Source organism: Taurulus bubalis (assembly GCF_910589615.1).
Source record: "Taurulus bubalis genome assembly, chromosome: 1".
In the NCBI taxonomy this organism is placed as follows: Eukaryota; Metazoa; Chordata; class Actinopteri; order Perciformes; family Cottidae; genus Taurulus; species Taurulus bubalis.
In genome coordinates this window covers 24,087,636-24,104,543 of record NC_136589.1, presented here as the reverse complement: position 1 = coordinate 24,104,543, position 16,908 = coordinate 24,087,636, and the positions used below count along the sequence as shown (strand labels likewise).

The following is a 16,908-nucleotide window of genomic DNA, read 5'->3' as shown; positions in this document are numbered from 1 at the left end:
CCAGGTGCTCCGGACCCGACGGCAGGCGCCAGCATTGACGATGACAACTGCTGGCATCTGGACGAGGATCAAGTCAGGGAGCAGGTCAAACAGTTCCTCTCCCAGGGAGGGTACTACGGCTCTGGGAAGCAACTCAACTCCATGTTCGCCAAGGTATGCGTCGCCACTTCCTGTTTCTGCTCCGCTACGTGACGGGGATTTCTGTATCTATCTAAACACTATCGCAATCAACGTCACAACAGAAAAATCTGTTTTTATTTGTCATCCCCACATAAATGTTTTGCTCGCAGCCAGGGACAACACCAGAGACCAATTAGAAGCTACGCTATGTTGCTTAGTTCGGATTGTATTTGTTATTTGTTGTATGAAACTCTACTAGTGAAAAAACTAAAAGGTTAAAAAAATATTTCACTCAAAAGGACATTGTTATGAAGAGATTATTCGTTACTGTTCTCGTAACAGCCACATTCAAACATATTTTTAAAGGGGTGACTTTCGTATTGCACTTCCATAAAGTTGGGGGACTCAAAAGTTGACGGAAAAGAAAGAAAATCAATGCAGCAGACGCGGAGATAACATGATTTAGTCCCTTGTATGGATTTACATTTCCCACAATGCATCTCTTAAGTGTCTGGTGTCTGGCATTAGACCCTTACCAGCTTGATGAATTCAAACCCCACGCTTCCAGTTTGTAACACACTTTCTGTTCAAATGAATACAAGGAAACAAATATCTATATATCATTTAGTCTGAATTTCTTCGTTCCTATTTTCCTACACATTGAGCCCACCACTTATCTCTACAAAAGTACGATTTCCCATTGAGAGAATGGCACCTGCAGGTCCCGAGAGCTTCTTAAGATTTCTTTGACTGTATTATTCAACCTCAAGGCATTAACCGGTCTTTTCATATGGTTGAATATAGCTTTGCAAATCCTCAAAGTCGATGTAGAGGATTCATAAATGCACTTTTCTTACAAGCCAGTCGAACACAGACCTATATACACAGCACATTCGGGCTACTGATATTTCAGAGCTAACTCCATTCAAACTTGCACAAAGCTCGAGGATCGATAAGTCATTATTTCATGGCATTCACCAGGTTTTAAAACACATTGAATGCAGCCTCATGTTGAACCTCAAGTATATTGATATGCGTGGGGTTACCAGAAATCATGCTTTGGCTCATCCATTCACTCTGATAGTTATATAATATTTTTACACGCATTATATCTGGATCACAGACGCACGCTTCTAAAATCTCCAAGTACATACCTGCAAACTTGTCACTTTCAGTGAAAATCCCCGTTTTGAAATGAAAATATGTCATCCACGTGAAGCGTGTAGATCCAAAGAGGGTTTTTTTGGGGGTGGAGGGGGATCAACTGGCCACCCAGCGTTTCTGAGATTGGAGTGAGACACGGGGAAAAAGCTGAGGTCATGATCTTTGCAAATAGAAGATCTTTGATGTGTCGAGTCTTGGCCAATCAGTGTTAAGATGTCTACAGCGGCTTCATTTCCCTCCCACCAGTTGTTTAATACCAAGCTGACTAGCTTGCTAACACGTTAGCTAACGTTGTTGGGAGAGACAGCACGTGCGATTACTGGCAGCGGCGAGTCCGTGGTAGCGTGTGGCGTTAGCCAGGAGAGCGCGAGTCAGCGGCACTGGTGGTTCTACCTACCGACACCTAACTACATATAAGGAGAGGACAAGTGGAGATTTTATCCAACTTGTATTTTAATTAAAAAACAAGTGGCCAAAATGAGTTACCTCCGTAGGGTGGCCGACTCCTGTTTATATTTAAGGGTTTAAGATCTACGTGTAGAAAACAAGTGTATCCTCCAGTTAATTACAATCTATATAGTTATGTGGTTATAATCGCTGTCACACTCGAGAGGTGTGCATGTTCAGGTTTACCTGGTGGAAACATTATTCAGTGTTTATCTTAGACTAACAGTGCCGTCCCCTTAAAGTAAAGTGGTATAACAGTATGACATAATATGGTCAAATAAAAATAAAAAGGCTAGTACATTATACATATTATGGCATATAAGTGTAATATTATGAAGTGAAATGGAGTGAAAACAATATAGTACAGCAGTATTGCATATTGTACGTATTAAGTCTCCAAAAATAATTTTTTATATATATATACCCTCATTCCCCCCTCCTCCTCCCGCTGTCACCTTTTTAACCCCTTATGAGTTTGCAGGTATTAAGGGAACATTTTTTGTCAGTTCAATATGAAGCTAGAGCCAAGGGCAGCGCTTAGCTTATTATAGCTTAGCTTAGTTTAGACTGGAAACATGTGAAAACCGCAAGTCTGGCTTTGTCCAAAGTTAACAAAAGACTGTAATTAACACATTACATTTCATGTAACAATCATTTGTAACAAAACCTAAATGTAAAATCACAACCAGCCGTGACTCGAGGAGGGATAAAACCGTATTAATTACAGGGGCTTTAGATTCATCCCGAGGCAATTTTATGTTTTTAGGCTAGCTGTATCCTCCTGTTTACAGTCTTTATGCTAAGCTAAACTAACCGCCAGACCTGCCCTTCAGCATCTGTGTGTGTGTTTATGTTCAACCTGGTGGAAGGAGTCTCAGTGACTAAGCCTGCGCTGTCCCGGATCTTTCCAGGTCAGGGAGATGCTACGAATGCGAGACTCCAACGGCGCCCGAATGTTGACGCTCATAACGGAACAGTTTATGGCGGACCCCCGGCTGTCGCTATGGAGGCAACAGGGCACCGGCATGACGGATAAGTGCCGGCAGCTCTGGGATGAGCTAGGTAAGAACGGTCAAAGGGACCGTGTGTGTGTGTGTGTGTGTGTGTGTGTGTGTGTGTGTGTGTGTGTGTGTGTGTGTGTGTGTGTTCATATGTGTCTCTGTCCATAGCTAATCTTGCATATCACTTGGCCAGCGTCGGAAATACACGAGGGCAAAGGGCAAAACTGCCCCGAAGAAATATAATTTTGCCCTTGATATGACTAGGAGAGGGGCAAAAAATGCCCCCATAATTTCCTTTAATAATTATGATAATTTAATGAACTTAGAAATGTATTAAAATTAGAAATGCGCCGTATGCATTTAAATCAGACGTCTTGACTTCCTGCCACTCGTAGCGCCGCTGCTCTCACAGCTGTTGCGCAACACACAGGACAACATGCGCGACACTGCGCTGCTCAAAGACTTTAGAAAAAGCATAAAACGGCTGCTGGTCCTCTAGCAGCGCTGGAAGCGGCCGTCATTCAGACAAACTTCTTCGCGTGACATCCACCGAGCTGTGTGGTTACGGATAATATTATAAACCCAAGACACGAGGGCGTTTGACATTCCGATGTTTTTGGGATTTCCACAACAAGTATAAATCAGAAAGAGTGGTTATTTCCATAGTGGAAGGCGTAAATGAAAACTGCTTGCACAGAGATAAGCCCCGCCCCCTCTTCAGCGCATCCAGATCAATGACAACATTGATGACAGTGTTGGTCAGTTTGTCTGCTTGACAATCACATTTTGCTGCAATAAAAATGATTGAAGTGAGATGAAACTTGATCTTCTTAGATACAATATGTTGACGAAGTTTTTCTTTGGGGACAATTTGTGGTGGAAAAAAGGGAATAAATCGCAATACTCAATATATCGCAGTATAAAATAGAATCGTGGGACCTCTGGTGATTCCCACCCCTAGTAGGTACAACGTGATTAAGGTAACAAAAAAATCAACAAATACCATTTTTAATTAGAAAGAAAGAAAAAAGTTATAATTGTTAATAGTTGTTTAAAAAATGGAATAACAATGAATTACCACAAAGAAATAAGAATACAAATGAATGTGACTGCCTGATTTATGTTTTCTGTTTGTACTTTTGTTCAAAAAATCTAAGAAAACACTTTGAATCTGTAGACTACTGCCTAATAGTCTTTTTATTGTCATTTGATGACAATTGCTCATATACTGTAAGCCTAAATAAGTATATTTATTATTTTGAACAAAGGTTAAATGTTATTTCACAAGTTTCAAAAAGTGCCCCCAATTTGTATTGAAATGCCCCTGGATTTCAGTCGGTGGGGGCAAAAATTGCCCCCGAAAAAATATGTAAATGTCCTACCCTGCACTGGGCCCATCAGCCTGATATTTTTTCTGATCATTTATGACTTAATGCTCAAGGACCTCTCGTGGTTGCCGTAATTCACAACTGCTTCAGAAGCCCAAGAGGGCGTTTCGTGCCTCCGCCGGGGCTCAAAAGTTGACATCGGTCAAAAATACTTTATCTCATGTCTCCTTTTGAGGCATTAATTCCACACCCGATATGTTTAGATCCACTAAAGTTGCGCAAAATACGAGCTGAATGCATTTGTTGTCTTCACTGTACGGGAGCCCGGAGGGACAATTGAGTGGCATTCAACTCTACTTTGTTTTGGAGAGCAGAGATCTGCACTCCACTGAGTGATTGTTTATGAGCGTTTCAAGACTGGCCCGCCCATCACTCACTGTAGGTCTGACGGCCAGAAGGGTCCAGACAAACCGGCGGTCACCGTGTCGGCTCATCGCTCATCCAGTCAGTGAGCGATTTGGCCAATCCAGTCGGCAGCTTCTCCTTCCTCCTGCCCGGGTCTCCTCCTCCCCTCTTCGCTGCTCCCCGGCACAGAGGGAAGGAGGGAAACGGCTGCCGATCAATACAGCTGCTCAGCTTCTCCGCAATCAATCTCAGCATTTAGGAGGTCAATGAGAACGCTTCCTGGGTGAGCGAGGGAGATAATGACACAGACGGGGACAGCAGCCAGACGGGCGGGGGTTTGCTGCCTGATCACTTTCCTCAGAGACGTCTCCAGACGGGTGACCCCAGGTTGAGATCTGCGCATGTAGAGCAAAGAGTTGAGTGCGGAGTTTAGTTTTTTCAGCTTTTCCGGCGTAGAAACACGACTACATGCATATCTTAGCCACAAATAGTCTGTTTTCTTCCCCCGCTATATTTCTGATTCAGCCTGGTTGAGCTTTCTTCCATAGTAGATCAACTGTTTAGTCGGCGAAATATCAGAAACATAATGAAAATGCTCATCAAACGTTCCCAGAGCCCACGGTACATCTTCAAATTGCTTATTTTGTTCAATCCGCCGCAGAAAACCCAAAGATGTTCCATTTCCGATGATATATGACACATAAAATCCACAAATCTTCACATTTGGCAGTAACAAGAGTATTTTTTTATATATATAACGAACTGAATATATGATCAAAAGTAACTTCACAGATCAATTAATCGACTAATCTCTCCAGCTTTCGCTTTTTGTTTTTTCTTGTATTATTTTGTCACTCTGCAAAAAAGGATTTCTGTTAAAAGCATGGAATGAAGAGATGCTTCCAGCTGAATTCAACCGCTTCCTGCGCATCCTCACCTCTGACCCCCCTCATTCTTTCACCCCAGGTGCATTGTGGGTGTGCGTGGTGCTCAACCCCCACTGTAAGAGCGAGGAGAAGAGCGGCTGGCTGAAGCAGCTGAAGAAGTGGGGCGACCTGGACGTCTGCCCGCTGGAGGATGGCAACTACGGCAGCGAACTTCCAAACATCACCAACGCTCTTCCGCAGAGCAACCTGGCACAGGGTCAGCATGAACACACAGACACACTGAACACTCACACACTGAACACACATGAACGCGAATGTCGCGACTCTATCCATGACTCAGTAGGCATTGTTGTTCTTTTGTCTCAGACTCTCTGTCCAGGCCAAGGAGGTCGGTGTTCAGCCGGGCCGTCGAGGCCTGCGACCTCCACTGGCAGGACAGCCACCTCCAGAGGATCATCAGCAGTGACCACTACATGTCTCCGTCCTACCAGAGAGAGGGCGAGAGCCTGCTGTTCAACCCTCAGGGCCTGCCGCTCTGGCTAGGTGAGCCCGAGTGGGACAGGTCTTTTCTTTCTATTTGACTCCTCAGGAAGTCAGTGTCCTTATTTGGACTCGATATCTAGATGTTCACTGAAATTGAAGCAGTAATTCCTGAGTCATTTCCAGGAAGATATAATTGTATGAACCTATTGCATCATATCTAGTAAAAACAGTCAGTGTTTCTGTGCCACTTCCATACACACACACACACACACACACACACACACACACACACACACGATCTGTAATGCCGCTGAAAGCCGAACCAACACACACACACACACACACACACACACACACACACACACACACACACACACACACACAGTAATTCTGCTGATATTGCGGCCAGTATCTGGAGTAAGCAGCTTCCAGCTAAGATCTGTCAGATTTTGCAACTTAAGCCAGCTATCAGATGCACACTGGCGTTCTGCTGAGAATGCAGTGTGTGTGTGAAAAATGTCACGTGTGCGTGTGTGTGCAGCTATCCTGACTCCACCTTCTTCCACACAGACCACGTCCCGACGGCATGCGCACGCGTCGACGCCCTGCGTTCCCACGGCTACTCCCGGGAAGCACTGCGATTGGCCGTGGCCATTATCAACACGCTCCGCCTCCAGCAGCAGAGACAGATGGACATTTACAAACACCAAAAGAAAGGTAACACACACACACACACATATAGTGTTGTATTGTTTTGTGGTTAAAGTATTAAAATGTAATTGTAACATCTTCCCTCTCGCTCGCTCAGAGCTTCTCCAGAGGGGCGTGACTTCCACCACCAACCTGGAAGGCTGGGTGGGTCATCCCTTGGACCCGATCGGCTGTCTGTTCGTCACGCTCACCGAAACGTGCCGCATGGACGACGACAATACGATGGACACGGGAGGTATGAAGATGTGCCGCTGTTTCAAAGCAGCAACATGTATTTTAGACACTTAAAAGAAAAAAACAATATTGGTTTTAGAGCTGTAGACCAGCAACTTCCCTGTAGAAAAATTACAGTTTTTGTCAATTGAGTCTGGTGTCGTAGAGGAGTGTCAAGCAAACAGCGGCCTGCGGGCCAAATCAGGCCCCTCAGCAAAAAGCTATGACTACTCTAGTTATGTTGCAATCTTTTAGCCCTGCAGTGCCTTTTGCTTGTAGACTGGCAGACCAACAAACTGTCTAGTTTTCTAACGTACCTCTGGTCTTTTATAGAAGATCATGAGAAGGCTCGTCACGAGTCGAGGTTCAGACGTGGAAAGTATTCAGTGTCTCAGGGTTCACTTTGGTCTCTACGGGCTCAAGAGCGGAGTCACTGAAATGTATAGTTTAGCTTTCAATAAATGTCATTTTTTTTACATTGAAATTACATTTTGACACGGCTCTTTTTATGGTGACATGGTAAACAAAGCTGAGAACAAGCTTCACCACCCATGCCACCTCCATTATGAGCAGCTATTAGTAATGAGTGCTGGTCAGAGCTGCAGCAACCTGGTGATTTATACTGGCCGGAAATGAGAGGTAGAGGCAGCAAGACTGAAAGGTTTTCAGGAAAATATTATTCAGCCATGTGGAATGACTTATTCATTTAAAAGTATTAGTTGTCGACACATACATACATAGATGATGAAGATGATTCCACTACTGTGACACCATTGGCGCGGCTCTGAGGTCCCCTACTGTCCACTAAACCTAGAAAGTAAGCTAAAGCCTTTCGCCGAGATACGGACTCAACCAGGACCCTCCTCTTACGCGATACACGGGCCAAAGTGTGTGTGTGTGTGTGTGTGTGTGTGTGTGTGTGTGTGTGTGTGTGTGTGTGTGTGTGTGTCCATTTTGCATTTCACACCAACCTTTTTTCCACCAATGGCCATTGCAACAGAGCAGAATAGGGGTTGGGTTTTCCCATTGTCACCAGGCTACAGGGAACTATTGTCAACTCAAACAATGCTGCCCACTGGCACACTCATTGGTGCAAATGTGTGTGTGTTTGTCTTGGCGATAGAAGGAATGATTGTCTTCTGTTGTTTTGGGAATTTGAGAAGTGTGGTACGACTGTTTTGTGTGTGTCCGTCACCATGATATATTTCCCTCTGGATGACAGCTGGGAACATCTGTTATAAGGCATGAGGTGGGGTGGTGTGTGGGGGGAGGGTGGCAGACCCTGTGTCGACGAATGAAAATGCAGTTATCCCTTTTGATCTTTTCAAATCAACCAATGCCCATGGACAAAAAAACAAAACAAGCACACATGAGGGTTAAGCTTGTAAAAAATCTGTTTCTACGTTTCCCTCGATTTCTACACTCGCACAAATTCGTAGAATAAACGGGATTCAGGGGATCTATTGCTCGGAGGGGATTTAGGCAGAGTGATGGGATGGGGGAGAGACAACAAACGGGCACCAATCAACAGCTGAGGCTCTCGTGGCATCTGTTCTCACTTATAGCTGTCGAGCATCGGTTGTCGGGTTAGCGGCCGTCGTGGATGCCGCATTTGTGTGATGTCACACCAGCTTTGCAGCTTTACAAACGCAGGTCGTACCAAGTTTAATTTCCCCTGCTTTTTTACATGCTGCAGTATTCACTAGGTTTCTCTAAATACAGAACACACAGGCCTACGTGTACTTTGTAACCATTTTCTCGGGCCGCACCTACAGTGCATCGGCTAACAGCGTAGGTAGGTTTGAACACCGGGTACTAGCTTCAGTGAACGGTTTAAAAGAAAATATTAATACAATTTGTGTACAATTTGGGTGAATGTTCTGCCCCGAATGCCTCAGCCCGGTGCTGTCATTGATGGCCGTTCCAATTCTGATTTGACAAACCTCTTGTTCACTAAATGGTTCTTCTTTCTTTCCTCCCTTCCCACCTCTCAGAAGGCGACCCCAGACCTCCGGTCTACCACCACGTACCCGTGTGGGGCAGTCCCGACGCAGGGGAGTCCTACCTGACCTTGGCCCTAGAGGTGGCTCTGATGGGCATGGGCCAGCAGAGGATAATGCCCGAGGGCTTGTACGCTCAGGATAAGGTACGTAGTCCTGAAAAAAAAAAAGCACATGCATGAGTCGTAATAATCCTTACATTCAAACATAATCCAGGTTTTACCCCCTTTTAAAGAGAAAACGGTATTGCTCGGCTGCTCGCATTGGGTATCTGATCTGCATTTGTTGCTCGCTGCACAAAACAAGCGGTGTGAGTTTGCCTGGTGTAGACGATGTCACCGCCACAGAGAATCACTATAATTAAACGTCTGTGCAAAGTAATTGCCATGCAAAAAAAAGAAAAAGAGAGGAAAGGTCACAGCATTTTGTTAAATGGAAAACGAGCCACCGCACCTAAATTGACTTTGTATTGGGGGACATTTATTTCTGTGCATTGTGATCTGCTGTAACGGCAGACACACGATCCTTTAAACAGCTCAAACTCAAAATCCCCTCTTAAAGCAGTATTTAAACCGTAAAACCAAAGATCTACATTATTTTCTCTCACTAAATAGTTCTAAATCATGGTTCTGGAACTGTGTATCCTTGAACAACCAGATGTCATTCACACTGTTGATATATAATTGTTCCTGAAGTCGTGTGGATCCCTCCCAGCCACCCCAATTCTTGTCCCTCATTTTTTGCCGACACGATAAACGAGCATTCGCTATGCGGTCGCAGTGCATAACAACGTGTGAATTGCGTTCTAGGTGTGTCGAAACGAGGAGCAGATTGTTGCAAAGCTTCAGGAATTGGAGCTGGACGACCTCCTGGTCCAGACTCTTCGGAAACAGGCCGTACAGCTGCTGGAAGGTACGGCGACAACACCTTTCAGGCCTCGTCGTGCTCTTTCGCGTTGTAAACCTCTTTCTCTCTCTCCCGCCCCCCAGCTGGTCCGTTCAGCGGCCTCGGCGAGGTCATCCACAGGGAGAGTGTTCCCATGCACACCTTCGCCAAGTACCTCTTCTCTGCCCTTCTGCCGCACGAAGCCGACCTGGCGTACAAGGTGGCCCTCCGCGCCATGAGGTTAGTATGAAGCGTGTTCAGCTGCCGGCTTATGAGGTCAAAGTAGCGCACACAGCGCTGCTGCGAATCCTTCATTCAGTTATTAATACATATATATATATATATATATATACACATTTTAATTAGTAGTAAAAGTAGTATGATCTCTGACAGTATTAATAAATGCCACCTTTTAAGTTAGAATAAATTCCTTGTAGCGTATATAAACCAGCTGCGTCCACGGTGGAATCCTCCCTCAGTGCACTTTGAACTTTCGCTGAAAGATAAAGACAGTGGTGAACAATGCGGCCGTGTGTTTCTACTAGGCTGCCAGTGCTGGAGTCCTCAGCGGGCTCCGGGGACGTGGGCCACCCCCACCACGGCATCTCCATAGTTCCCAGCAGATACCCGCGCTGGTTCACGCTGGGACACCTGGAGTCCCAGCAGTGCGAGCTGGCCTCCACCATGCTCACTGCTGCTAAAGGTATCGTACCGCTAAGACGTCCGCGTACCTGTGGATAATCACCAAAATGTCCCCCTTTTGAGTATCTATTTTATTTTTTTTGCGTGCAGGTGACATGTTAAGGCTGCGGACAGTGCTGGAGGCCATCCAGAAAAACATCCACTCCTCTTCCTTAATCTTCAAGCTGGCCCAGGACGCCTTTAAGATAGCCACACCCGCAGACAACCCGCCTGATATAACTCTGCTCAACGTGGCACTGGAGCTGGGACTGCAGGTACTGTGTGTGTGTGTGTGTGTGTGTGTGTGTGTGTGTTATTTGAGAGAGCGTGCGAGTTATGAACGCAAGTCAGCAATTTTCATGAATGATTTAACCACAAAAACATAAATCTGAGTACCGGTCACCAGTCCAAACATGCAACAGTTCCCTTGAACTTGTGATTCGCGCGGGCCTCCGCGGCCTCGCTACAAATTACCAGAGGAAACATCACACAGCGTCTCGCCGTTTCTCGATTGAGAGAAAAACCACGTAATTAAGCCTTTTGGGCTTCAATGTAAACACAGAAGAAGAAAAAAGCAAATCTTTCAGATCATCAAGGCAGCGGCTTCGCCCGCCTCTTCCCCACGCTGGTAGTCAGCGTGTCGGCTGGATTCCTGTCAGCAAGAGTGCTAATAAAGTGCTCAGAGTGGAAGGGTCACAATTAGTCGTCTGTGTAATTTACGAACACATTTTGGGATGCGTCTGTCATCACTGGAGACAGCACGCCTTGTGCTTCAAACAGTTCAATTATGAAAATCACACATTTCATGCTCACTTGTTTTGCAAAACGAATTGTTTTGTCAATATTCTGTAAAAAAAGAAAATCAGAAAGAGAAAAAACGCATGTAGTATGTGTTCCTATTGCCGTTGCACAAAGTAGCAAAGTCAGTAAACGTCATGTTGTGTGTGTGCGTGTGCTTCGCAGGTGATGAGGATGACTCTGTCCACACTGAACTGGAGAAGGAGAGAGATGGTCCGCTGGCTGGTAACCTGTGCCACTGAAGTCGGTATGTGAGGCCGTCACACACACACACACACACACACACACACACACACACACACACTAGTAAAACAGGATTTGTGGTCTAAACATGCAATATTATAATCAATGTTTTTCCTTCAATTTAAGTTTGCTGTTTATAATTGGCACCGTCTGGGCTCCAGCGGTGATGTCACACAATAGGTGGCGGTTCTGATTCATTTTGGTTTATGGCTGTCCAAATCCAATCAAAGGTTGCGTGAGCCTTCTCGAAAACAACGTACACAAATGTAAAAGGACATTTGTTTAAAATTAAATGAAGACCAATATGACATTGAACAGAAAACAGTTCACAACCCAAAACCAGCTGAGCAGTCAAGGTGGGTTTGTGGTACTAGGCCTGGCGCCATGGCAACCGAGCAACAGCACAAACGACAATTGCTAAAATGTGCGGATGAATAATAAGGGGAACTACGGACATTTTATTAAAACTCATGCATGTTGCTCCTATGGTCTAAGACAATCACAGAAATATGAGTTGATAGAAATGAACAACTCTCTCCCACAGCCAAAAAGTGCTGACATTGTAATTTGCGACGCCACTAATGGAACTGCTACATAGACAATGAATGGAGAAAGCTGTTATGGATGATGGGGGTCAGGGGGTTGAGCTTATGGGTACATTTTCTTGTTGTTTCACAGTCGAGAACACTATAATAGAATAAAAGCTCATCTGGGCATAAAATAAAATACAATAACACCAAATCAGTCTCCCATTTATTGTCTAGGGAGCAGCTCCACACCAAGCTTTCCTAAGCCGTGGAAATAACACATTGTGATTCTTTACTTCGGTGGTCTTCCCCTTTAAATTGAGACGTACAAGCCCCTCCTTACAAGGGGTTCTTTAACTTAGCGGTTTCCAACGACAATATCAACAATATTTTCACAGCCTTCATGGTGTGGGCAATAAATATGACGTAATGAAATGATACGACCGGCATAGAAACATATATAAAGTCCATGAAATTATACAACTCATTACGCTAAATTAGTGGGAGCCCTGAGCTTGTTTCTCTGCAATGAGCCTTGTTAAACTATATATACAACCATCAGAGCGCTGGATCACACTCTCCTCCTCCCCACCAGGTCTGCGGGCGCTGGTGAGCATCCTACAGAGCTGGTACACCCTCTTCACGCCGACCGAGGCCACCAGCATCGTAGCGGCCACCGTCATGTCCCACAACACTATCCTGCGCCTCAGCCTCGACTACCCGCAGCGCGAGGAGCTGGCCAGCTGTGCCAGGACGCTGGCGCTGCAGTGCGCCATGAAGGACCCCCAGAACTGCGCTCTGTCGGCCCTGACGCTCTGCGAGAAGGACCACATCGCCTTCGAGACGGCCTACCAGATCGTGATTGACGCGGCGTCCACGGGCATGACATACTCCCAGCTGTTCACCATCGCGAGGTACATGGAGCACCGAGGATATCCCCTGCGCTCCTTCAAGTTGGCCTCGCTCGCCATGACCCACCTCAACCTGGCTTACAACCAGGACACCCACTCGGCTATCAACGACGTGCTCTGGGCCTGCGCACTCAGCCACTCCCTGGGTAAAAACGAGCTTGCGGCCATCATCCCCCTGGTGGTGAAGAGTGTGCACTGCGCCACGGTGCTGTCCGACATCCTGCGGCGGTGCACCATGACGGCACCGGGTCTCGCCGGTATTCCCGGGAGGCGGAACTCTGGGAAGCTGATGTCCACGGACAAGGCGCCACTGCGGCAGCTCCTGGACGCCACGATCTCAGCGTACATCAACACCACGCACTCTCGACTGACGCACATCAGTCCGCGGCACTACGGGGAGTTTATAGAGTTCCTGAGCAAAGCGCGGGAGACTTTCCTGCTGGCACAGGACGGCCACATTCAGTTCGCCCAGTTCATAGACAACCTGAAACAGATCTACAAGGGCAAGAAGAAACTGATGATGTTGGTCAGGGAGCGCTTCGGCTGACCACGCCCCTCCCTCACAGGCACCCTCTTCTTTGGAAGTAGTTTGACTTATTTGTTTCTATTTAAGTTTTTTTTCTTTTCTTTTTTTTTGATTCCTTGTATTTTTACTTCTTATGTTGAGCCATTTGTTAACTATGTCTTAAGTTTTTGTCCTGTTTTGTTGGTTTGTTTCTTGAATGTGAGCTAGGAAGTGTTCGCAGTACATTGCTCTGCTTCATTGAGACTGCGAAAGGGGGGAAACGGCTCAAAATGTCAAAGAAACAACAGAACTGAAGCATTTCCACCCACCAGCTAATGATAAATCTAGTGTGAAAAAGTCAAAAGATTGTGATGGCGCAGGAGCTTCTTTTTTTCTTTTTGGTGGCACATGACGATGTAAAAACCAAAAGATTTCATTGGACGGGGTACTTACTTGGAGCCAGAAGACTCTTTCAGCTGCGGTTAAGCGGAAGAAGAAGAAGAGACAAAAAAAAACCACTGAGGTCAGAAAACATAGTGTTACCGCCATACCTCGACTGTATTATTTGTCGGCTTTAACTTCTCTGTCAGAAAAATTTGCCTTGTGTTTCATTCAGAGTATCTTAGCGTAGAGAAGGCAGATACAGAACTCCACGTGTAGAAGACGTCAACACCAACAGGTTTATGAACCTGACTAAAGACTAAAAGCCCCGCTAGTCTAGCTCCGCCCCTCCACACCTGCCATCAGTGTTTTCAAATCCTGAGTGATATCACTCGGACAGTTCTAGCTGAAGTAGAGTTGTTGAGGCTCCTTGAGCACATACATGAATATATGTATTCAGTGTATCTCTTATTAACGGTGACAATACTCGGCTGTAATAAACGATAGACGGGCGTCTCAGTATTTCCATCTTTAGAGCTACTGCTGTACAGCTATTTGTGGCCAGAACCTTTGAAATCAATAATGTCTAGTCGTCAACTTTCACTCGCTTGATCGGGATTCAGTCAATAAGCAATATTAGGCAAGCCTGTGCTTTATTTTTTTTTATCACCCAGCGGTGTTAATTTCACCTTCTTGTGATCTGTTAGGAAGCTTTGGAACGTACTTTGGGACCTGGGTTGATTCCAGCGTGAACTCTGCCTGTAGCTCAAGTCCCTTTTCCATCTCAAGAACTTTTTCATGAACCCCAGAGCATAACGCCTTTTTAAGAGGAATCTGGTTCTTACCCAAACACCCTGGCAGAGAGTACTTTTTACAAATATTGCTCGGGGTGACCTGTGCAGCACTTGTGGTTGACCAAATAAGCACTATTTAAATGCAACAGCCAGGATTATCTAAAAGTACTGTGGCAGCAAGAGCTGAACAGTAAAGAACATATTGGAATGATAACAAGAAACAAGCTCTGCCTTGTATATCTAGAATCAAAAAGCCTCCCAAAATATATATTTTTGTGAATTTATAGTAGAAATAGGCTTATACCACTTCCACACATTTGCACTAACTAATATTGTTACGTGAACAATAGATCAACTGATCAGGTGTAACGGAAACGATTGTTATTATTGACAAAGAAAGAATTATTACCACCCAACTCTACAAAGCCTTTTTGCGTCATTTAGCTAATAGTTTAGATTTTTTCAGCCTACAAAATGTACCGTTTGGTGAAGTCTTGCTGTGCTCATCATCTTCGTTTCCACACGATTTCAAACAAATACTCATGTTGCTCCACCTCCGCCAAATGTGTAAATTAGCAGCTCTTTGCTAACACGGTAGCAACGTTGTAAGAGGATGTATGTGTTGTATTGTTGTGTTCTTAGCTAAACAACAACAACAACAAAATCTGAAAAGATTAAAAACCACAGTAATTGCAGTAATCACATTATGGCCAAGGCGTAGATAAACATGCTCAAGTTGATCCAGGATTCTTATGTTCCCCCAGTTCTTTGGTCTCTCGGGATGGAAAAGAGTCTCAAGCTCCTAAAGCCACTTCCTAGTGGAAGCTACTGGTTGTGATAATTCTGGACCCCCTCCTCTTCCTCAAAGGGTTAAAGATACACTGTGCAAACGCTGGATGTCTCACGACTTGATTACTTATCGTGCATATTTGAAACCACATGCCTCGGCACAGGGGAGTTTCCTTTGTTGTTTTTGATGTCCACGCCCCCTTTCTTTACCCAGTGAAAGTGTTGTTGGCAGCAAACACACAGCAAGATCTAAACGGACTAAACGTCATCGTACAAGCACTTCACACAATTACCTCTTCAGTACGTTCCTGCCGGCTTCAGCATTTATTTTATTGATTGTTTGAGTACCTTTTTGTTTGTCTGAGTTGGAATCGCAGACACTCGAACGCAGCAGTCAGGCGGACATTTTTTTGAACAGAGGAACATGTCAGCTTTTACATTCCATGAGAGCTACCGTCGCCCACTCCCCGGGAAGTAGTCAGGCCCAATCTAAAGAAACACAGATAGATGAATGGAGGACACACACACACACACACACACACACACACACACACACACACACACACACACACACACACACACACACACACACACACACACACACACACACACACACACAAATAAGGAAAACTGAGCAGAAGAAAGAAAAGAGAGGCTAAACTCAGTTCTCAGGGACATCACTTAAAGAAACAAAACAAAAAGTAGTAGCATTAAGCATTTAAGATATTGTAAATATGAAAGTGTCAATTCAGAAAATTGTAAAGTTATAATTATTTATGGCAAGTATGTTATGTGTTTGTTTTCACTTTATTTGTATGTTGTTGTTTTTTTGGCGGGGGTGTACTTGAACAGAACAGCAGTTTTTTTTGTAAGAGCAAAGACTTTTCTCAGGTGCTCCTGTGTGCATTTCTTTAAGATATATTTTTTTGTGTGCTATAATAGCTACTATTATTTGTATTTTTATTGATTTGCAAAGACAAAAAAAAGAAAGAAAAGTCTGTTTTCTAAAAGGAAGCATGTTCGGAGTTGATGACAACGAGGGAGGCATTCGTTTGTAAACAGATACGTACTAAACCTGACTATGCAGAACCACTTCGGGGTCTTGTCGCTCTTAAAGACCCGGAAGAAGAGACTCAGTGGACTGAACCACTATTAAAGAGGTGGGGGGGACAAAGACAAGACCCAGCATGCTTGTATTGGGACAATGTGCAGTAGCCGGCCTGCATACGCTGCAACATTTAGAGGGCGGGGGGGTATGGTGGAAAATGCCTTTGTGACCGATCAATGTACAAAGTTTATTTTTGCTTTACTTCTTTGTTGTAGTGTTTTTTTTCCGCTTTTGTTTTATTTAAACAGGACTCAAAGCCTTTAGTGTCTTCTCAGTGGTGTCGTGTGGCGGCAGCACCGCAGTGAGACAGAACAATACACAAAATGTCAGAGAGTCGGGACAAAGAGGAGGCAGCCCGCGGACGACCTTGTGTTCATCACGCGCTGTTTGCTCTTTAAATTTGTATTATTATTATTATTATTATTATTATTATTGTATCGCTTTCTCAGCTCCCTTCAGAGTTCACCTCTTCTATCTCTTTCTTTAAACCTTAAAATCTTCGACGGTCCGTCGTCAGTGGCCGCTTT

At 44.9% G+C, this 16,908-nt stretch overlaps 1 protein-coding gene across 1 annotated transcript in view; it reads left to right on the top strand.

The window, feature by feature from the left end:
* Positions 1-13,351, top strand: part of zswim5 (zinc finger, SWIM-type containing 5) — a gene marked incomplete at its 3' end in the record, with an annotated part of 54,885 nt that extends 41,534 nt beyond the window's left edge. Inside the window, exons 4-16 of the mRNA XM_079220748.1 lie at positions 5-153; positions 2,643-2,793; positions 5,432-5,608; positions 5,719-5,895; positions 6,406-6,552; positions 6,644-6,781; positions 8,754-8,905; positions 9,569-9,671; positions 9,749-9,884; positions 10,190-10,347; positions 10,437-10,600; positions 11,289-11,370; positions 12,489-13,351. Coding sequence (XP_079076874.1) covers positions 5-153; positions 2,643-2,793; positions 5,432-5,608; positions 5,719-5,895; positions 6,406-6,552; positions 6,644-6,781; positions 8,754-8,905; positions 9,569-9,671; positions 9,749-9,884; positions 10,190-10,347; positions 10,437-10,600; positions 11,289-11,370; positions 12,489-13,351 — 2,597 coding nt within the window. The remainder of the gene's footprint in view (positions 1-4; positions 154-2,642; positions 2,794-5,431; positions 5,609-5,718; positions 5,896-6,405; positions 6,553-6,643; positions 6,782-8,753; positions 8,906-9,568; positions 9,672-9,748; positions 9,885-10,189; positions 10,348-10,436; positions 10,601-11,288; positions 11,371-12,488) is intronic.
* Positions 13,352-16,908: the final 3,557 nt, after the last annotated feature.